Source organism: Hypomesus transpacificus, chromosome 6, assembly GCF_021917145.1.
Source record: "Hypomesus transpacificus isolate Combined female chromosome 6, fHypTra1, whole genome shotgun sequence".
Taxonomy (NCBI): domain Eukaryota; kingdom Metazoa; phylum Chordata; class Actinopteri; order Osmeriformes; family Osmeridae; genus Hypomesus; species Hypomesus transpacificus.
This window is the reverse complement of record NC_061065.1, coordinates 6,519,377-6,539,916: the sequence shown is the minus strand read 5'-3', so window position 1 is coordinate 6,539,916 and position 20,540 is coordinate 6,519,377. Positions and strand designations below refer to the sequence as shown.

The 20,540-nt window shown below is 43.4% G+C and overlaps 3 protein-coding genes across 3 annotated transcripts in view; 1 reads left to right on the top strand and 2 right to left on the bottom strand.

The window, feature by feature from the left end:
- Positions 1-7,126: 7,126 nt before the first annotated feature.
- On the top strand, positions 7,127-10,609 carry LOC124469091 (myristoylated alanine-rich C-kinase substrate-like). Its single transcript, XM_047022182.1, has 2 exons — positions 7,127-7,524; positions 8,690-10,609. The coding sequence occupies exons 1-2, from the start codon at positions 7,429-7,431 to the stop codon at positions 9,404-9,406; spliced, it is 813 nt and encodes a 270-aa protein (XP_046878138.1). The 5' UTR covers positions 7,127-7,428; the 3' UTR covers positions 9,407-10,609.
- Positions 10,610-12,038: 1,429 nt separating this feature from the next.
- Positions 12,039-17,851, bottom strand: LOC124469126 (histone deacetylase 2). The gene is made up of 14 exons (XM_047022227.1): positions 17,656-17,851; positions 16,576-16,688; positions 16,371-16,488; positions 16,124-16,198; positions 15,514-15,652; positions 14,964-15,105; positions 14,686-14,778; positions 14,471-14,579; positions 14,207-14,347; positions 13,811-13,919; positions 13,341-13,471; positions 12,646-12,798; positions 12,497-12,554; positions 12,039-12,394 (listed from the first exon to the last, which is right to left on the bottom strand). Exons 1-14 carry the CDS (start codon positions 17,708-17,710, stop codon positions 12,364-12,366), a joined length of 1,467 nt encoding a protein of 488 aa, XP_046878183.1. The 5' UTR covers positions 17,711-17,851; the 3' UTR covers positions 12,039-12,363.
- An 870-nt stretch (positions 17,852-18,721) lies between these two features.
- LOC124468886 (heparan sulfate glucosamine 3-O-sulfotransferase 5) overlaps positions 18,722-20,540 on the bottom strand; it is a 37,957-nt gene continuing 36,138 nt past the window's right edge. The window contains exon 3 of the mRNA XM_047021910.1: positions 18,722-20,467. Coding sequence (XP_046877866.1) covers positions 19,534-20,467 — 934 coding nt within the window. The 3' untranslated portion in view covers positions 18,722-19,533. The remainder of the gene's footprint in view (positions 20,468-20,540) is intronic.

The following is a 20,540-nucleotide window of genomic DNA, read 5'->3' as shown; positions in this document are numbered from 1 at the left end:
GGAGCATTTCTTTATCAACGAGAAACAGCACTACAAATGCATTTGAACATGACAACTGACAACATCGAACTAAAACTCCAGGGTAGCTACTGTTACTTCCTGTTTGTGGTGGAAGAGAAACCCTTTTCTGACTGTCTGTGCATGTTTGTTTGTTTAGGGGGGGAAGGAACACAGTTCAAGTTCAAGTCTTTTATTGTCAGGTACACAGAACAACACAAGGTCTGACTGGTCACTGAAATTACTGAAAAACACAAGACAATGCAAGCACCTGGCATAACATCAAACACCAAACACCAAAGCACACAAGCTTAAAAAGATGACAACAGTGCCAAAGTTATCTAGCCCAGTTGCTAGGCGTAAGATTCGCACATTTATAGATTCAAAACAACCCAATACACATATCATTCACCATACCACTGTGTTCTTGGTTGGAACATGAAAAGGCCTGATTACATTAACAGTTAATTTTACATGCGATGTTTCGTAATGTTATTTTTGGTGGTTTCAGTCACCATGTTTAGACGACAGCCAAGCAGGGCACTTAGACAGCAGAGTAGAGGGAGTCACCTAATATACCCACCCTGGAGAATAAGCCACTATTACGGGGAGTCTGATTTCATTCATGACACATCCATACCAGATAAGGACTTGAATCAATACCCCCTTAACTGGGACAGGATTACAAACACTTAGACTCTCCATTGAGAGTTCTGTGGTTTCTCTTATCTTGAAATATCTGAACTCTGGCTTGGACAACTCACTCACGCAAGCTTGCTGCCAAACATGTTTTTTTTCCAGGGACTAGAGCGCCTGTTGCCATGTCCACCATGTGGCACTGTTTGGATCACTTCCTGGTCAAATTAGCAAAAACATCCAACCTTATAAACACCGTAGGGGTCCCAGTCAATAGAGTATTACATCAATAAAAAGCAATCATTTGTTCATCAACATCATCACAACAAGAGCAAAGTCAATCAATCAACCATTCCTGTGGAAAGATAGACAGAGAGAGACAGACACACACACAGAGAGAGAGAGACACAGAGAGAGAGAGAGAGAGAGACACATAGAGAAAAACACACACACAAAGAGAGAGAGAGAGAGAGAGAGAGAGAGAGAGAGAGAGAGAGAGAGAGAGAGAGAGAGAGAGAGAGAGACAGAGCCCCCTCGGGCCATCCTCTAATGACATAAACGTGTGGTTGTTTTGGTTGTTTTTGGTCTGGTGCTGCGTCTGATGAGTCTGCAGGTTCACACTGACGCTGGAATGCCTTGTAGTAAAGACGACCAGGAGGGGAGCCTTCAGAGCCACCATGCTGTTCCTGCTCCTGCCGCCCCTTCAAACTCCTGCTTCAAACACCAGCGACCCCTCACGCCACACGCAACACAGGGCCTGTTTACACAGGCCGCTGGTTACAGACCCTCCACACGTGTTGAGCATTAATTGAGAGCAACTGGCCGATGGGACGATCAAAGGAGAGGGGCGAGGATGTGTAAACAGTCCCAAGACCCCGGAGCCTTTCTGGGGGCCAGAAGGGCGGCGATGGCCCCTGGCCCCGGGGGAAGCTCAGGAGGACACTTCCAGAGGACGTGAACTGACAAAATGATGATGGAGACACACGTCTCATGTTCAAAGAGTCATCAGCATGAGAGACACTTGTATTTTCACAAACTCACAACGGGTCGCTCCAACAGGCCACAATCTCTGCCCATGCTCCACCACAACACGGACCCCTTGGCTGGTGTACTCTCAATGTGAGGCTGAATAGGAGGGGTGAGAACAGGCTGAGAATACACTGGAAGAAGAAAGTCTTCCCGGCGTGGCACAGATATTAAGGAAAAAGCATTTCTATCTAAGCTCAGTCATCAAAATCTACAAATCAAGTTGGCTGTGCTGGCAGTGTGGCATTGACAGGCGTAACAAAGACACACACAATTCTGGGCTTCTCTCCCGTGGGCTCTGAGGGGAAGAGGACAGAGGGATGGGAGCTTGGCACCCAGCGCTCTGGGCTGCCTGCCGGACTAAACCATCGCTCTGGGAGACACATGCTGCTTGTGTTCTGGTGCATCTGTCAGCCGGTGGCATTCCTGCGGCTGCTGCATGTGCTGATGCAGCGGTCCACACAGACAAAAGTCTAATCGACACGCCGCACAAACAACAGTCTGACTCCCCCCCTCCCCTCCCCCCCTTCCTCCTCCTCCCTCACTCCCCATGGACACGTACACAACACTTCATCTTTCGTTTTTGAATGTGTTTAACTTTAAGCTTTCTACATGCTAACAAACAATGCACGTTCATGCAGGTCTTGGCAAAGCAGTTTTCTGAAAAGTGTTTTTATCACAAAACTACAAGTCTGTCTGTATTGTTTGTTATTGTTGATTTATTTTCGACCAATATATTACCCATCTACTTGTCAATATATGTTAAAATACCCAAATCATCAATATGTAAACATGAAAATCATCCACTTAAGTCACTCCTGGGATGACAGGGATAGTACTACTCCCAATGCATTTTCCTACAATGCGGCGAAAAATAAAATATTTACATAATCACTTTGCAGGAGAACACAACTTGCATAATAGATGTGTATGTGCAGTAATTGAATGCTGTTTCTCCCAGTGCCATGGTTTCAGCCACTCACAGATGAGGGAAGGCCAGGCAGAGAGGACAGGGAGCGAGCTGGGAGTGGGAGACCATGCACACAGGTCCCAGAGGGTAGGAGCACGCTCAACCCTCCCCGCCCCGAAAGACAAGCCAAACACAAGCCTCCGAGGTGTCCCATCGCAGAACACTGAATGTTTTTCTCGAATGCAGCAGGAGTCTAGGATCGCCGTTAGAGAAAAGCTCGCCGCCGTGTTGGATATGAGGGGGGCTTGGTTCGCCATCTGTGTCAGCACACAGGCACACCCGAAACAGAAGGAGATATTCCCTCATCGCTCCCAGAGTGGGTGTGGTCGTGAGAGGAGGAAGAGAGACAAAGCAAAGGGAGCAGAAATCAGGGCCAGATCCACCGAGGGGAGTGGAGACCTGTAATCATTCAGCAGAGCGGAAGCACAGCCCCTACAGCACGCACAAAACCAAGGCTTATGAAACGGAATATTCGATTTCCAGATCTTTTGTGTCAGGACGAGTGTTGGGTTCCCGTGCCTTTTGTTGCTATAACGACCTGGACAAATCTGAGTTTTGCCACTAAGGTTGAGTGAAGCTATTCCCACAAGACACAAAGGCCCACACTAATGGGATTCCCATAATGGCAGTGGGAGAAGCTAAGGACTAGAGTTTACGGGCGGGCAGATTGAGTTTTAAATAGGTTCCTTTCACCTCCTGTCACAGTCCCGTTCAGACGGGTCAGTGAAGGGCTCCTCCCTGGTGTTTTGTGTGCAGCCATTCACATTTCCCTATCACTCACTCTCTCCTCAGCGCAGCCAAATAACACAACATCGGCTGTAGACAAATGTACTCTGGCATTCCTCAACACCAACAGAAATGTAGGGATCAAGGCTGCCGAATGTTTCCTTCCACAGAGATACATGACACGTCCACGCTGACAGGTCACGAGGGAAGGGGGAGGTGAGGATCCAAAGGGAGTGTGATTCTGTGTCCTCAGCGCTGCAGAGATTAGGGCCTTCTCTCAGGGCTGGTGAAAGCAAAACTGGATATTAATGATCCTTATCTTTATAAGTTAGGATAGACTCTGATCTCTTATCAACTCAGAGTCTGGGCGGAGGCTTTTATACTCGCACTTTTCCTGTGTGAAACCTGGTGATAGAGATTAGGGTTGACACCAGGCTGCTCTCGACAGGCAGTTTGAAAGGGGATTGAAAGCCGGTTGTTGGCAATCCATTACTCTTCTGATCATGGTAATGTAAAAGAGCTTTGTAAAGAAAATAAGAACAAGACAAAAATAAATGCACCGTGTGTTTGCAGAGTTGCAGATGCACAGAGAACGTTGTTTTCATCCAGCCTCACACCAATACACTGACATGTTTCTTCATTGCTCACCGTTCCTCAGAAGTCCACACAAACACTGACAGCCAAAAGGTTTGTCTCTGAGAGGGCTTGTTCATACGCTGTCTTCTTTAAATACATGTGTAAGTAGAATATTTTGAGTGTGTTAATCTGGTCAGTAGAAGACAAACAGGCACAAGAGATTTAATTTAACTAAACACCCTCAAGAATGCAGTGTGTCAACAACTATCCCATTAATACAAATGAATGAGTCTGGGTAGAACCAGCTGTGTCAATAGTTTCCTGATCGATATTTAGATAAGTAACAACGACTTTGAGTGAGAGTAGTCATCAGCCTAGCAGATTGAAACTGTTCTTTCAATGTAAAAGAACAGATTTCACTTGCTAATGTCATATCAACAGGGTAAGAACCCACAGCCGGAACAGTTTCACACAGACAGATGTTACAAAGACAGTGCTTAATCTTCCTGTTATGTTAGACTTAACGTGTTACTGCACATTCAAATGAGCTTTAATGTGTCACTAGATGTGAGCAAAAAAAATGTACATGCACTTCCTAGTAATGTGGAAAAGGGGATACAAACTCAAATAGTGTGTCACTGGAATATGGGTTTGCATAATGCACATGTCTACCATAACAGAACAAAACAGATAACTGTTCAATTCCCCCAAGATTGTCCAAGAAGCCCACCATGTACTATGTGTCAGTAACCTAGCCATATCTATTTATCATCTTCCTGTGTAAGCGTACATTTGACACTACAGTGGTGTATTTGCATAGCAAATGGTGGACCTGTTTGAACAGCAACTTCCCCTTTGGGACAGATCACTTCTAACATACACAACCTACTACACCAACACCTCCCACCCCCCATCCTGATCACACACACTCACACACACACACACACACACACACAGACAAAGGGATGTTATTAACCCTTTGCTTGGCTGAGCATGAGGAGAGGACGACTCACAAGGAAGTTGGTTGCTAAGTGACATATTTAAGTGTCTGTGGTTGCTGACTGTGTTTCCTTATGATCTAGTGATGACCCCCCCCCCCCTCCCCTCTCTTCATACACATGCTTCATTCTCTCTCTGTAGATAGATACCCAGAAAACTATCTGTACGGAGATAGTGAGGATCGGTTTGGTTTGTGACCCTGAATAGCCCTTTGGTCTTTATCTTGCCGCTTAAAAAGGAGATTGATGTCATCCATGTTTATCCCTGTCAAATACTGTTAATCAATGACTAGACTGCGTTTACTGCTACATAGATGAGTCAGAAAATAAGACTAATCTGATTTTCATGTGAATGTGTGATTTGAAGGAAGAATTTGGTCTGTGTCAGGTCAGTGTAATATGGAAAACTGAAACTGCAGACTGACTGTTTTGACACAAACTGAAACTTGGTCAGACAGGGAACTGCTGTACAGGCAGTGATTGTTACTGTTACTTGTACTTTTTAAACTTGGTGCCACAATGGAAACACTTGACTTGCACAATGAATGCAAGTCAATCACCATAATAGTGAAGTGAACCAAATGTGCGCATTTTATACGGGGGGTGAAGTTAGTGAAGTTAGTTGACTAAATCGAAAATAACTTCAGCCTTTACAGGGGCGTTTATTTGGTCAGGTCAAAGTAAATCCAGTCTTCCAGAACCACAAAGCATTGTGATTTGTTCAACTGCGCCTGTAATAATAATTAAAAAATTAAATAAAAAAAAAATATATATTACACTTCCGCAATTTGTCAACAATGGTCCAGAGACGTCCTCAGAAATTTCGAAATAATGTTAAGCTACCTCTCATCAATGTGCATCGCATCAATTATACGAAATCGCCCTGTCAAATAACTTTTACTGTCTTATCCTGGTGTAGACAAACTCACTAGTTATCAGTCATCTAGTCACTATCGCTTTAGAAAGTCTCATAGCGGTCAGAATATGTCCCTGTGAAACACATGCTCTCTCTGCACGCGCTGTGGGCAATGTGTCTCTACGCCCTCATCTCAACATTGAATGCATCTTAACCATTCTGATTACCATGACAGAAACACAACACATAGCAACAATGAGAAATAAAACTACCCTTTACAACTCCATACCCCATGTCTCCTGTATCGACTGAGAAAAATGACATTAAAGAGGAAGCAATGTGAGGCTATTAGATTCTGACTGCATGCAGATGAATCTCCACAACCGCAGCATCCACTGCATGGATGTATTCAGCAAACCAAAGCATTTTACATAGCATTGATTTCAGCCTGTTGCGTGTTGCCCCTCCTTCTCATTTTATTTGGTAGACCTAACAGGTCACCTTATTACACACATTATTCGTGCAATCAATTTATTACGCTGGCCTATTAAAGCTGGTAGACAATTGGTATTGCTAGTATTGCTCACGAATAAGACAATTAATCTCATGCATTACATTGGTTACTATATCAAACCAAATGTGTCAACTGGATGGTAGCCAAATACGTTCAGTTACTTCTCAAGATAGTAGCCTATATCGCATTAAAATACCTTATTATGCTGTTCTTCCTGTACTAGACATAGTATTCAAGCATAGGTACATATGACTAATGCAATGTCATATACTAATTTCAAATTGATTAAAAAGTGTTGCCTTTGTAAACACACGATGATCATATGGTGAGATAAGCAGTATTTATTCAAGGAGAAAATACATCCATGACTAAACAGCCTACATAGAAATATGTGCAGTTGTCAAGTGGATGTTGTTACAGCTTATTCAGGCCACATAATAGAGTCAAAAAGCAAAATACCAATAAACTATATCTTAACCACAATCACCGAGTTACGATCCCATTGGTTGAGATGGGATAGATACCAATGACAAATATAATCTTCAACAATTAATCCAAATTAGTCAATGTTATAATGAGACAGGTATCAATGTGTTCAGACTGAAATGTTCGTCCTCCTCCGTTTGCATATTCCAAAGTCATGGTAAAATTATCCTCTTAAGTCGAGTATCAATTTTTGAAGATTCGTTGCCGGGACATGTTGATTTTTTCTGATTTGTTACTATCTCCTAAAATCAATTGTTCACTCGTTTTTAAGCCTTGCCCACTTTCTGTAAGAGCCATTTGATTGGCTGAATCCGAGCGCTGATGCCGTCATCGCTCGGAATGCCCATTCATCTGTGCACTTGGGCGTTGGACTCCGCATCTTATTAGCAACAAGGGAAATTTCTCCATTTTCCACCCTGTCTACAGCGACACAGCCACAAATCTGGGATTTTTTATTGCTTCTCTTCACTTGGCAGGTTTTTTCTGCGATTTTCCAAATTTGTTCACTGTGACTGGACTTTGATTACTTTTACAGTGAACTTTACAAAGAGGACCATCGGCTAAGAGCTTGCATTTAAGAAAGACGATTGTGGTCTTTGTTCCGTTTTTTGGATCGGTTGAGTTTCTTTGTTGGAGCGAAAGCATGGGAGCGCAATTCTCCAAGACAGCTGCAAAAGGCGAAACCGTGGCTGAAAAGCCAGGGGAGGCGGCTGCTTCACCAACCAAAACTAATGGACAGGTAAATGTAATTCTATGTACCTAAAGTTTGATATAAATGTTTTAGCTTCATTTGAGCATATGCGCAAGGGCGCAACCCGTGCGTTATTGTGGGTAGCCTACACCATGAGACGCACGCCGGTTTATTAGGCTAGCAAAGAAAAATCGTCGGCTATATTGATTAAAAATGCATTGTCAACCGACCAGACATGAGTTTGTTTCCAATAATTGATCGTTTCTACTGCATACGGTATTTTATTAAGTTGTTGAATAGTCGACATCTTCTTTGAAACTTGGTGATGAATATTTGGAACACAATTGTTGCAAATAAACCAGGAGTCCATAGATTAATTCGGATCATTTCGTGACAAATTTGGAAGGCTTTGTTGGAAGCCGTGATTTCAGATTCTGAATATGGTGCATATAAGCGAGTGTAGTCAATTGGGAAATTAATCAATTGGAGTTCATTCTTTTTCGGTAATTTAACTACAACAAAGAATTCAATACTGTCCTTGTGAAAGATGTTCGACGCCAACAATGGCTTTCCACGGTCTAGCTAACTCCACCACGCCTTTTGTTACAGATGCTCAAACTGTGTATAGATGGAGGCGACTCTCAGAGCCACATTATAATTATGCGCCCCTTTTTTGGGAAGCACAGATAAATATTGTGAATTTAATTAGTGATAGGAAGGAAAAATTCAAAGGCTGTGAAGGATTGGATTTTTTGGGGTATCCTTAACGTTGCTATTCGTGATGTGGATTATTAATGAGCATCTGCTGTTTTAATGAGCAGCTGCTTTGCCTTGGCGCTTCTGTGTCGGAGCGACTGTCTGCAGATATGCATCGCCCCCTCGCGACTAATCCGAGATGTTGCATCCGTATTTCCAATTTGCGATTTATTCTTGACATATTAAACGAAAAATAGGTTGTTTCTGATGGGAAAATGTGGAAAACTAAACCTTAAAATGTATTCGTAATCAAAAAAAGATTCTCATCTACAATAGTGAACGGAATTAGACAGAATTGTCGAGTCAAAGGGATACGCTTTGATCCCAGTTGATTTTGTGGTCTCTACTGCCTCTAGTGCCATTGGGTGGAAAGTCTTAATGGACTCCATCTCCCTTGAAACTTCCTCAAAAATTGAGCTTAATTTTGTTTCATCAATGGACTCTTCTATCTTTACAGGAGAACGGCCATGTGAAGGTGAATGGTGATGCCTCTCCTGCAGCTGCTGAGGCTGGCAAAGAGGAGGTGCAGGCCAACGGCAGCGCCACAGCAGGGGAGGTCCCCAAGGAAGAGGCTGAGAAGGCCGAGGCTGCTCCTGCTGAGAAGGAGGCCGTAGAGGGGGAGAAGGAGGCCGTAGAAGCCGCTCCCGCCGCCGAGGGAGAGACGGCCGCCAAGCCAGAAGAGGGCGCCACACCCTCAACAAGTACCGAAACCCCCAAGAAGAAGAAGAAGCGCTTCTCGTTCAAGAAGTCCTTCAAGCTCAGCGGCTTCTCCTTCAAGAAAACCAAGAAGGAGACCGGAGACGGGGCCGAGGAGGAGGCCGCGGCGTCCACGGAGGAGGCCAAGGCCGACGCAGGGGAGGCTCCGGAGACCGCCGCCTCCGAGGAGGCCAAGCCAGCTGAGGGTGAGGCTGCACCTGCCGCCGCTGGGGAGGAGGCTAAAGAGGCTGCCAGCCCGGTAGAGGCCAAACCCGAAACGGCAGCAGAGAAGCCAGCCGAGGAGGCCAAGGCTGCCCCGCCAGCCGAGGAGGCCAAGGCGGAGGAGAAGCCTGCTGAACCTGCTGCAGAGGCCAAGGCAGCTGAGGAGGCACCTAAAACGGAAGAGGCCGCACCTGCAGCACAGGAAGCCGCATCCAGTCCTGAGGCCCCCGCCCCCACCGCTGCCGAGGCCGAGTAAGGCCTGATGGCTAAAGAGCAAAACGGAAGAAATATTAAAAAATTAAAAAAGGAGAAAAAAAAGATAATCAAAGAACATTTCCCTGTTTGTATGTTGGAGTGGTGCCAGGTCATGGCTGTGGAGAACTTGTCTACAACCAGGGATATTTTACAGCTTTTTTCTTTCTCTCCCTTCCCCCTCCACAAAACCCATCTCTGCCCATTGTTACTATCATTCCAAGGGGCGGGGAGGTGGGTGGCTTAGACATGTAATACAGAAAAAATACATCCACACTCTGCCATATATTTTTTTGCATCAGTATTAAATGTTTTCCTTTTTTTTTTTTTTGCATTTTTATACAAAATGTTAACTTGTCAAAATGTATGGACATGCCCATGGTATGAAGGAGGTGGGGGATAAAGTTGAGATGTAAATGAAGGGGTTTTGGGGGTGGGCTGGGGAAAGATATTGGAGGTGGCATATTTGTGCCTAGGGTTTGTGCCACAGACTACGACGTAAAGAGTAGTCTTGAAAAACAAGAATGAAACAAGAAATGTACCATGAGAGTACTATGTGGTTTACAACACTAAGTCATTTTTACAATAAGACAACAAAACCATACAATTCCCAGATCTAGGTTTAGGAAATCATTTAAAATCATAGGAGCTTTTCACTTCTCATTAGCTGTACCAGTCAGTGATTCAGTAGAAATACAAGTTGTATAGGCTTAATTGTTTATTGCTGGTTTTATGACCTTAATAAAGTGTAAGTATGTATAGGCGGGGTGTTTTTAACTGTGATTATTGTACAAATGAAATCTTGATCTCAAGAAGCACATGAAGTTTGCAGCTCTTTTTCCACCCGCTCATTTTTGTAAGATAACAAAACAAGTCATCCTGGAGGATCTTTTAAGCAATTTTGAACTCAACCAAGCTGTGATAAGTGGAATGGTTACTGTTTATATACTGTGGTATGTTTGATTACAGCAGACAAACGCTTTTTTTCAGTGGTCTTTGACAAATTAAGGAATCTCTATCAGATGCAATGTTTGTGTAGCATCTTGTCTCCTTTTGCTTTTGTAAATACTGAAGAAGCTTTGACCAATTTGACTTAGAGATGGAATGTAACTTTGCTTACAAAAATTGCTATTAAACTCCTGCTTAAGGTGTTCTGATTTTCTGTGAGCACACTAAAAGCGAAAATAAATGTGAAGAAAATTTGAAATGCATATGTATTTTTATTTACAACATTTCAAAGAAAAGTGGTTAAACGCTAGTGTGTCAAGTAACCCGAGTCCTACAACCTTCTGCACTACAGGTGGAATACTGAGATCTTGGCCAGGTTAGTATGATGTCAAATGTGTCTGTATTTAGAAAGGTGATTACTGGACAAGATGCACCAAAAGTTCTTAGTTCTGTCATCCAGCACAGGATTTTCAATTACACTGACTAATATAATAATTTTAACAAACGAATTTTCATCAATAGCAGATGAATCAGTGCCTATCTATGGAAGTGGTTCCCTTGTCTACAAAGTTGATGCAACTAAGCAGCAGGATTAATTATAACATGCGATGAAATATTTCATCTGCACAGATACGACCATACGCCTCCAAACTCGTTGGAATGTGCTTCATCATACAGCTGACAGTACACCCAAACTTACTAACAGAGACTCCAAGACGTTGGTTACAAGTAAAAAGTGGGAAAATTGTGGCTGACAAGTCAATCACCTGATATGAGTTCAATCTGGCCCCTGGCACATGAATTTAACTTGGCCTTTCTGTGACAGGCAGATTAGACACGTCAAAGGTTAACACCTTCTAAAATGCTCATTTATAGCCAGTAGATTAAGGATATGAAATGTCAACTGGGGAAACTGCAGCAGACTTAGAATGAGGTAAAACTGCAACAGGGCTAGAAAACTGGTCGAGGCCTACTGCCCTGTTAAAGATCGTAAACCTCAAATGGAAAAGTTCATACGTTTCAGTTTCAGTCCATTTTATGAACAAACCCCCAAGAGTTTGACTGGTATTATAAAGGAAACTGCTACTAGATGTTCTATCTCTAAATTGGATGGAATTATATGCACATTTCGTTTCCATAAATGCAAATTAGTTTTACCTGTGGTTGTGGTCACTTTTCTGGTCCTGATTTCAGCTGTCGGCAAGGCGGTGTCAAATCCACCGAGACTAGGCTACATGCTTAATGTAGCTCTACCAAATGAGAACGTATTTTTTGTTAGGTATATGTATGTCATTGTGAATTTACGAACAGTATTAATGGGTTAATATGTTTCTATCTTGTGCCAACATGGTGTTTTACCTCAATCCGATTTACGTGTCCTCAAATGTTGTTTCCCGCTCTAACTTTAGCATTGGGCATGAAGTTCCACCGGTCGTCTAAAATTAAACTGCAGTAGCTCTGCCTCTACATAAAACGCTTAATTCACAATTTGTTCAGCATTTTTTACTCTAGCGCCATCAGGCGTAATATACCACGCACGAGTTGATTCACAGAGTGGAACCGTAAATATTTCATGTGATACTGCGCCATCGTGTGGATAGATTGTATACATTGATTCATTAGATAATGTGTATTTCACACGACGTTGCATATATTATATTTAAAATACAGTAGTAAAGAAACTCTTGTTTGTAAAAAAGTTTATTGGCAAATGCAAAATATCAAGTTTTCAACAAATATGAAATCATCGTAGGCTATTCAACAGGAAGTCCCACATAATCCTTTAAAAACAAATAATTACAGATCATGGATATTTCATTCAGGTGAAAGCACGTTGAAATATAAATGCATTCAAGGGATTGTCAAAGTAAGACACAGCACATGTACAGGGGATGGTTAACCAGTAAGAAATAATCCAATACTACGTTGCACAAAAGAAAAACAACTATGTCACTGAGATCAGTCATAATAAATATAATGCTTCTTGTGTTGAGTATGATGGTCAACAAAACATCAGGTGCTACTGGTCTGTTCGGTCTTCACACTAAAGAAAAGAGGAATGACAATGAGTTGGTTTAATCAGAAAGTAGCTCCAGATATTACATTTACACCGAGAGGTTCAAAACAGACCAAAAAAAAGGCCTACCTTTTTGTGTCAATCTTCTCTGTGCTGCTTTCTTTCACTTTCTCCTCCTCCTTCACCTCTGTAAGGAAGCACACAGAAAGAAACGCCCGCGTTAGCGCTGTGACCACGAGCATTAAGACGGGGACTGAATGAGAGTTTGGATTACTTACCAACTTTCTTCTCCTCTCCCTCCTTCTTGTCTTCCTCCACTCGGGGGCGTTTGGCCTTCTTGTTGCTGGCCACGTTCCTCCTGCCTCCCTCACCCTCGTCCTCTGAGTCGGAGAATTCCTCGTCGCAGGCTATCCTCTTGTCTGAGGCACGAACTACCCAAAACATACATGCAAGTGGAGTCAGATGGCTGAGCAGTGAGGGAGTCGGGCTAGTAATCAGAAGGTTGCCGGATCGATTCCCCCACCGTGCCAAGTGCCCTTGGGCAAGGCACTTCACCCTACTTGCCTCTGGGGGAAATGTCCCTGTACTTACTGTAAGTCGCTCTGGATAAGAGCGTCTGCTAAACGACTAAATGTAAAAAATGTAAGTTCAAGTGCTGCCTATTTTCTTTTTTTCCTTCCTTTTCAGCTAACTTTGTGTGAATACTTACATTTAGTCATTTAGCAAACGCTCTTATCCAGAGCAACTTACAGTAAGTACAGGGACATTTCCCCGATGCAAGTAGGGTGAAGTGCCTTGCCCAAGGACACAACATAATTTGACACGGCCGGGAATCGATCCGGCAACCTTGTGATTACTAGCCCGATTCCCTAACCGCTCAGCCACCCGAGTTTACCCTACTTGAGTTTAACCAGTTGAAACTGGTTACACCAGCAACATCCTGGCATGTTAATCAGTGGTGAGTGTTTCTTACTGGACATGCGCTTGTCTGGGTCATCTGTGTCCTCGTCCACGGTGTCGTCTGGGATGGCGTCCTCCGGCACGGCCTGCATCTGGACTCCCGGAGCGTGAGGCAACATCCGCAGGTTCTCAAACAGACGCTGCCTGGAGGGAAACACAGCACAGTCACGAAGGGTCTTCATCGCCATCAAAGTTTGCACAGACAAGGAATTTACTTTGGCAGGAAGGTGCATATATTCAACATATAGGAGTAGATCTTAAATAAGTTGTGTACGTTTAAACAAGTCTTACTATACTATACAAAAGGTGTAAAGTCTAATGATGTAATACACAGGTCTAGGGTTGACATGTCCACAGGGAGCCCGCTCCATAAGGAGCTCCAGAGATGTTGTTTCATCAGCTCGCACCTGTTTATCGTTAAGTGGATCGTATATTAATGTATCATTTATTAATGAAAACTTTGAGGGGTGAGAATATCTTTACTTGATTTTTTCCATGTACTCCTGTGTGTTTTGGTTGGTCATGTTAGAGGGGCTGATGTGCAGCTTGAAGTCAGGGCCGAAGTATTCAAAGTAATCGTTGTAGGGCAGTTCTGATAAAAAAAAATTAAATACAAATAAAAAACAACAGCATAAGAAATGGTTAAGCGGAACAAGATCTATTCTAAAAATGAACATTAGTATTAAAATATTCTGTAACTCAAAGGAGTCATATTATTAACCCATAAAATTAAAATGGTGCCATTTAAGGGTCAAATGACTCATTCATAACATGAATGAATCCATGAATCAACAGACGAGAACAGCTTCCATCCTTTAAAACAGTGGCTCAAGAGTCTCAGCATGCATCGTTCAGGCTGAGCGCGCAGGTGGGACCCACCGTCGGGGATCTCAGTGTCCAGAGCCACAGCCGTCTCATAGGTCCAGCATCGGGCCACGTTGCGGATGGTGTAGCCCCCTCCTCCCAGCATGAGCAGGGGCAGGTTGAAGGACTTCATGTACTCCACACACTTGGCATGGCCTGACGAAGACACAGAAGAAGGGGAGAAGGAGATGGAACCTCTGATTCAGAATAGAACCATGGGACCATGGTAACAATGCGACTTTGACAGGAGAAGACAAGGCAAGCCCAGGGCCGACTTACCACGGATAGTGAGGTTGAAACACCCGAGGCGGTCTCCGGAGAGAGAGTCTGCACCACACTGCAGGACCACAGCACTGGGCTGATACATCTCCATCACCTTAGCCATCACCTGCCAGGGCACACGAGACGGTAACGTTAGACATGACTGGTGTGATCAGACTTGGTTTCCTTTCCCCCCTTCAGGAGAAACAGGGGAAATGCAGCCGGCTACTTACAGGCTTGAAGATTTGCTCGTATGAATCGTCCTCAATTCCGTCCCTGAGGGGGAAGTTGACAGCGTAGTATTTGCCTTTTCCAGCACCAATATCCTGAGAAGAGGCAGAAGATTTACTAAACTCTGGGATACAAACTCAAATATTAAGATGTTTAAAATCAAGCTTTTTAGACATTCATTATAACTGTGAAAACAGTATATCCACATTGAGTAACATACCACCCCCTAAATCTGTGCTTGTAACAGGGACAGCTGGTTGTTAGAGGTGGGAGCACTTACTCGGAGGTCTCCGGTCCCGGGGAAATACTCTCCGTACTTGTGGAAGGACACGGTCATGACTCTGTCTGTGGTGTAGAAGGCCTCCTCTACCCCGTCGCCATGGTGAATGTCAATGTCAATGTACAGCACCCTCTGGTGGTACCTGAGAGAGGGAGGGAATCAATTAGCCATGAGAGAAAAGACAGAAGAATGGAGAAAAAAAACATATACACGCCAACACAGGACAAAACACACCATCATCATCCTGTTCTCTCTCACATCTTATCTGATAGGGAATACATGGGGGGAGGTAATGGATTAATTGAGTTGAGGGAAACGAGCAAACAAGCTTTGGTTTGTCTGTCTGAGAGACAATTACATTAAATCATTTAACTTATCCAGAGCGATTTACAGTAAGTACAGGGACATTATTTATCCCCCCTCCCCCAAGGCAAGTAGGGTGAAGTGCCTTGCCCAAGGACAAAATGTCATTCGGCACAGCCGGAAATTGAACCAGCAACCTTCTGATTAATAGCCCGATTCCCTAACCGCTCAGCCATCTGACACTTACTTTAGCAGCTCCAGGATAGCCAGGACGATGTCGTTGACGTAGCAGAACCCAGACGCCTCGGACTTCTTGGCGTGGTGGAGTCCTCCAGCCCAGTTCACCGCGATGTCCGTCTGCTGCCTGTTGAGCTTCACAGAGCCCGCTGTGACACAGAACGGACAAACCGGGATCTCAGAACAGCATTTCAGAGGGGGAAAAAAACATATTTCAAAAAGGCATGGAGGAGAAATCCTCTCTGACAGCGCCACGCTTCAGTGAAGCTAGTACGACAGCTCGTATTAATATCCCCGATCTGCCTCCACATCCACCTCGCACTGAGCCAAATCCTTCTGCCTGACGTACAGCTGTCTTCGCTGGTTTAGGACCACTGGGGTGTGTTGTGCTTTCAGGGCATTAGACAGCGAGGAGACAGCCTGACAGGTGCTTCCATTTCTTCCATGTGATGACAACTATAATCATATGCTAATAAGAAAAGCTTCCCTGTAGAAGATACGTGACACATATCTCCTAACTGGATGGAAGAGAGGAGACTCGTAACTTAGCTGAGCAAAAGGCTAACATGACCGATATGATAGTGTAACCAACATCAAAATAGGATGGCAAGAAATCCTACCTGCAGATCCCCCAGCAGACAACTGGCAGAACTCGAATAAGCCATCGAAAACAGGACAGTCTTCTCCAACATTGACTACCGGGGAGGAAGAATACAATTAATTCTGACTTGCCGGAACATTAATCACTTGGGATACCCGAGAACAGGAATACAAGTGCAGTATCATACGCTTCAACCCATTAACATGAGCATTGTCTCTGTTAGGTCTATGATGGGTGAGACTGCAGGGTGGGCTGACATGACTTACATCGCTGCATTTGCTTGCTGAACTCTGACATGTTATCCGGTCGAATCGATCGGAGGAATTTGATGTAATCATCGCTGTGGTACTTGGTCATCTCCTCAGCTGTGGCTTTGTGAGGTCTCTGTAAAACAAAGACAACCTAAACATGAGGACGGCTATCAAGAGGCAATACAAGTTGTTCAGTACTAGCCAAGTGTCCTTCACTTACATATATTTCCATTTTTCTGTAGAGTCCATAGTTCAGAAGCAGGTTGTGGGTCATACGGATTCGGTGCGGTTTCATGGGGTGCCCTTGCCCATAGTAATAATTCCCAATGTCGCCTGCAAAAGAAAACCATTATTATTATTTTATGTTTTACAATGCAGTATAATAAGAAACTACAGCACTGATGCACTGCGTGATATTTACAGTTTAGGCTAATGCAGCTTGATGCATTATATCATAATCGGGTTTTACACTTTTGATAAAGAGGGATACGATAAAAAATTGTTACTAGTCAGAGTCAATCATATGGTCGGCTGCCAATTCTCTTCTGGGCCCTTCTGAAATCGAGTCAGATGGCTGAGCGGTGAGGGAGTCGGGCTAGTAATCAGAAGGTTGCTGGATCGATTCCCCGCCGTGCCAAATGACGTTGTGTCCTTGGGCAAGGCACTTCACCCTACTTGCCTCGGGGGGAATGTCCCTGTACTTACTGTAAGTCGCTCTGGATAAGAGCGTCGGCTAAATGACTAAATGTAAATGTGAAATGGCTAATGAATGAACATGCCAGTATGTGTAGTAAGAAAAGGTGTTTGCAAAAATGTAAGCTATGTACTTTAGCACCCTACTAGCTTGTATGCAATGCATATTCAATTTATTTTCTCAACTTGTGATTTGTGGTTACAAAACAAAATCACCAGACTGATGATGAAACGACAGAAATCTGAAGCAGGACTTGATGGCTATGCTTTACGTGTGTGATAGCGAGTTTGCGTTAGCTAGCTAGCTCTAGCCAACCAACGCTAGCGTTTACCAGCAATTTGGACAAGATTGATGGACAAGATTGATGGCTTAAACTAGCCTAACTTCTTATTTGACTACTCAGTGGATGGTTGAATTCAGTCACATTTCCAGTGACAAAGTCAAGTTACTGGCCAAATAATCTTGTCTAGTTCAATCACGGAAGAAGCATTCTCCTGCTGCTCGCAGAGCTATCTACTGTATTGTCGCTCGGCCGAGCTAACGTTTTCTATCGAGCACCATGTATTTTGCCAGAGCGCATTCTCTAAATACAGATTATTTCCATACCGTCATAGTAGTAGCAAACTTTTTTCTTGGTTCCACCTGCAACAGTGTACGCCATACTCGGTAGATCAGATCGAATTCCTTTTGTTTTAGAAAATATGAATCGGGTCGGTTGCTAGCACAGTAGCTAGTCCACCTAGCCTAGCTTGAAGAGAAGAAAGAACGCTAGTGGTGAGGAAGAGATCATTAAAAGGGGCGGGACATTCGCTTGTGTTGCACTCAAGGAGGTTAGGATGTGTTCCGGTGTTCCGGAGAATTCAGTTCCCCTCATTACGTTTTCTCTTGTTGCTTGGTTAAGCTGAAAGTGATTTATATAATCGCGTGAGTTAGCTTATAGTGTACTCTACCTACTTTCCATGAGCATAAGGTACATTTCTTGATGTTAGTTAGTTAATTTGCACTTAAATACAGGCTTTAAAGTACTGTACAGTATAGTAAGTTGTATATACACCAGTCTTTTACAGTGAGAACGCAGGGGAAACAGATTTACCTGGAGGCTTGAGGAAAGTGGTCCCCCCTGTATATTACAGTCTGGACATTTATAAAGATATGCAGTGATGCTGGTGATATATGTTTCTGTGATCATTATGTATAACAAGTTGGTGTGCTGATATTCTGAATAGCACAGGCACAACACAAGGTGTCATCCTTTACTAGGCTAGGCTACATCATAGATTTTCCTTCAACCTGGCCCCTGACTGATAGCACACATGATAGGACTGGATACTGAATAAGGCAGCATTTCAACATTTATAGTATAATTTAGCATTTGTAGTAGCATTTCAACATTTATAGTATCATCGGTGCAATCTTTAAAAACACTTCTTAATTGTGAGTTTCTCTCATATTTGAAGTAGGGTGTAGATGGATTTGAGTATTTAATAGATGGTCAAGATATTAGGGTAATAGCTGGAATAATATTCACATCATCAAGTGCTTAAATGTTCTTTTAATTAAATATTTTTTGTTACAGAATGACACAGAATGGGTACTTGCACAGAAGACAAATCTGTTCAGAATAAACACCAGTTTGTTTCATACGAACTATCAGAAAACATTTTACTATGGCTTTTTACTAAGGTTACTGATGAACCAATGTAAAATATGTCACAACACGCATCCTTTACATAATGAATTGTATGCACTTGAAGACATTATTTCAGTCAAGGTCTTTTTATTTTTTTGCATTTATGACCATTTTATTTTTTATTTATGACCTTGGAATATATGTGAAATTTTAGATACATGTACTTCATGTTAGATAAAATACATAGAAGTGTATCTGTCAAAAATAGAGTGCATGTTATGGCAATGTTAATGGAAAAACGAAATCAAATATATAAACTCAAGTCTCAAGTAAAATAATAATTTAGAATAAATAACATAAAATAATTGTAATCAACTAAACCAATTTAAACCAATATGACATAGGAATTTTCATTCTAAAGTCACACTTCATTAAAACAAAAAAATAATTTATTATTCTGTGTTTTAATGAATTTGTAATGAATTCAGCCATGTGTTTTTTTTAATGAAATGGTTTTACACCATGTGTAGGGCACATGAATGAAACGTGTGTTTGCAGAGTCACTTAAAAAGCAATATGGCAACTTAATATCGTCCCCAGTCTCAGAGTATTTTGTGTTATTTGGGATAGGGTCATGTGTGAGGTATATGCAAGAACATCAGGTGCTTTAAACTGAATCATTTTACAACAACACAACCTCCAAACTATTTTAGTTTTTCCAACCAACAGAGACTATGTATTTGGTCACATTTTCGTTCTCGTATTAAATTCAATCAAAGTGCTTTTAATATCCTTTTAACTGTGTTAAAAACACTGCCAACTGAAGAACTGTCAATTGACAGGTTTAAAGTTAATCAGGGCCAGTTAAATGTCCTGCCAGTGATCTGGTAAAACTTCTGATTGAAAGGATGAAAGAACTTCCTCAGTTTATTCACCACTGAAGGGTCCACCTCGGGGTGAATGCGCCCCTTGCTGCCAGCCAGGCATTTGTTGAAGACAATGTTAAATCTCAGGCAGTAAAACCCCCTGGTGGCATTGAAGTACAGGTTATACTGGCTGATCCTGGAGGGGAGGTTGAGGAAACGCTCCACCAGCTGCAGCTCTGGCAGCGGGTTAGTGATGAGCCGGTCCCCGTCCACAATGTGGAACTGCTCCACTGGGAAATATTTCAACCACCGCTCCAGGTGCTTGGTATAAATGCTGGTCCGTACAGCCTTGTACTTGGTGTTCACCTCACAAGTGTTGGCGTCAATGGCCAGCTTCTCAAACTTGTGGTAGGTCTTGTTTTTGCGCTCCTTCCCCTCCAGCACCTGTGTGTAGTCAGACACGGCCCTGGTGGTGGGTTCCCGCACGATGATCAACAGCTTGATGGAGGAGTTCATCTTGAAGATGCGCTCGGGCACCTCGTCCGTGATGAAATAGGCAGGGCTCTTCTCGATGGTGATCTGATGGGGGAAGGAGAAGGGCATTTTCTCCCGGTACCAGTCGATTCCCCGGGCGTAATTCTGGTCATTGTCAAAGAAGTGGATCTCCTGCGAGGCCTTGACCACCGCTGGGTGCAGGTTAAGCATCTCCAGCAGGGCCCGTGTGCCTCCCTTACGGACCCCGATGATGATGGCCCGGGGCAGCTGCTGAACCAGGTTGTGCAGGCGGATCTGCTCCTTGGTGGCATTGCCCTTGCGGAACTCGTGGAGCAGGCCTCGCTTGTACTGCAGGGTCCGGAGAGGAATCTGCTCCGGCACGCTCGGAGGGGTCAGTCTGCTCTCAACGGGGCAAATAGGCTGGAGCCTGGGGGGAAAAAACAATTGTTCCAGTTGAGTTGATACGTTCTCATACATGCTGAATCCTGTTCAAAGTAGAT

Excerpts from the sequence above, each read along its gene's own strand:
- LOC124469091 (XM_047022182.1), top strand. The coding sequence starts at position 7,429 with ATGGGAGCGCAATTCTCCAAGACAGCTGCAAAAGGCGAAACCGTGGCT. Across the intron at positions 7,525-8,689 it reads CAACCAAAACTAATGGACAG|GAGAACGGCCATGTGAAGGT; the intron begins GTAAATGTAATT and ends CTATCTTTACAG.
- LOC124469126 (XM_047022227.1), bottom strand. The coding sequence starts at position 17,710 with ATGGCGTACACTGTTGCAGGTGGAACCAAGAAAAAAGTTTGCTACTAC. Across the intron at positions 16,489-16,575 it reads ACAGAAAAATGGAAATATAT|AGACCTCACAAAGCCACAGC; the intron begins GTAAGTGAAGGA and ends TTTGTTTTACAG. Across the intron at positions 13,920-14,206 it reads GGACACTGAGATCCCCGACG|AACTGCCCTACAACGATTAC; the intron begins GTGGGTCCCACC and ends TTTTTTTATCAG.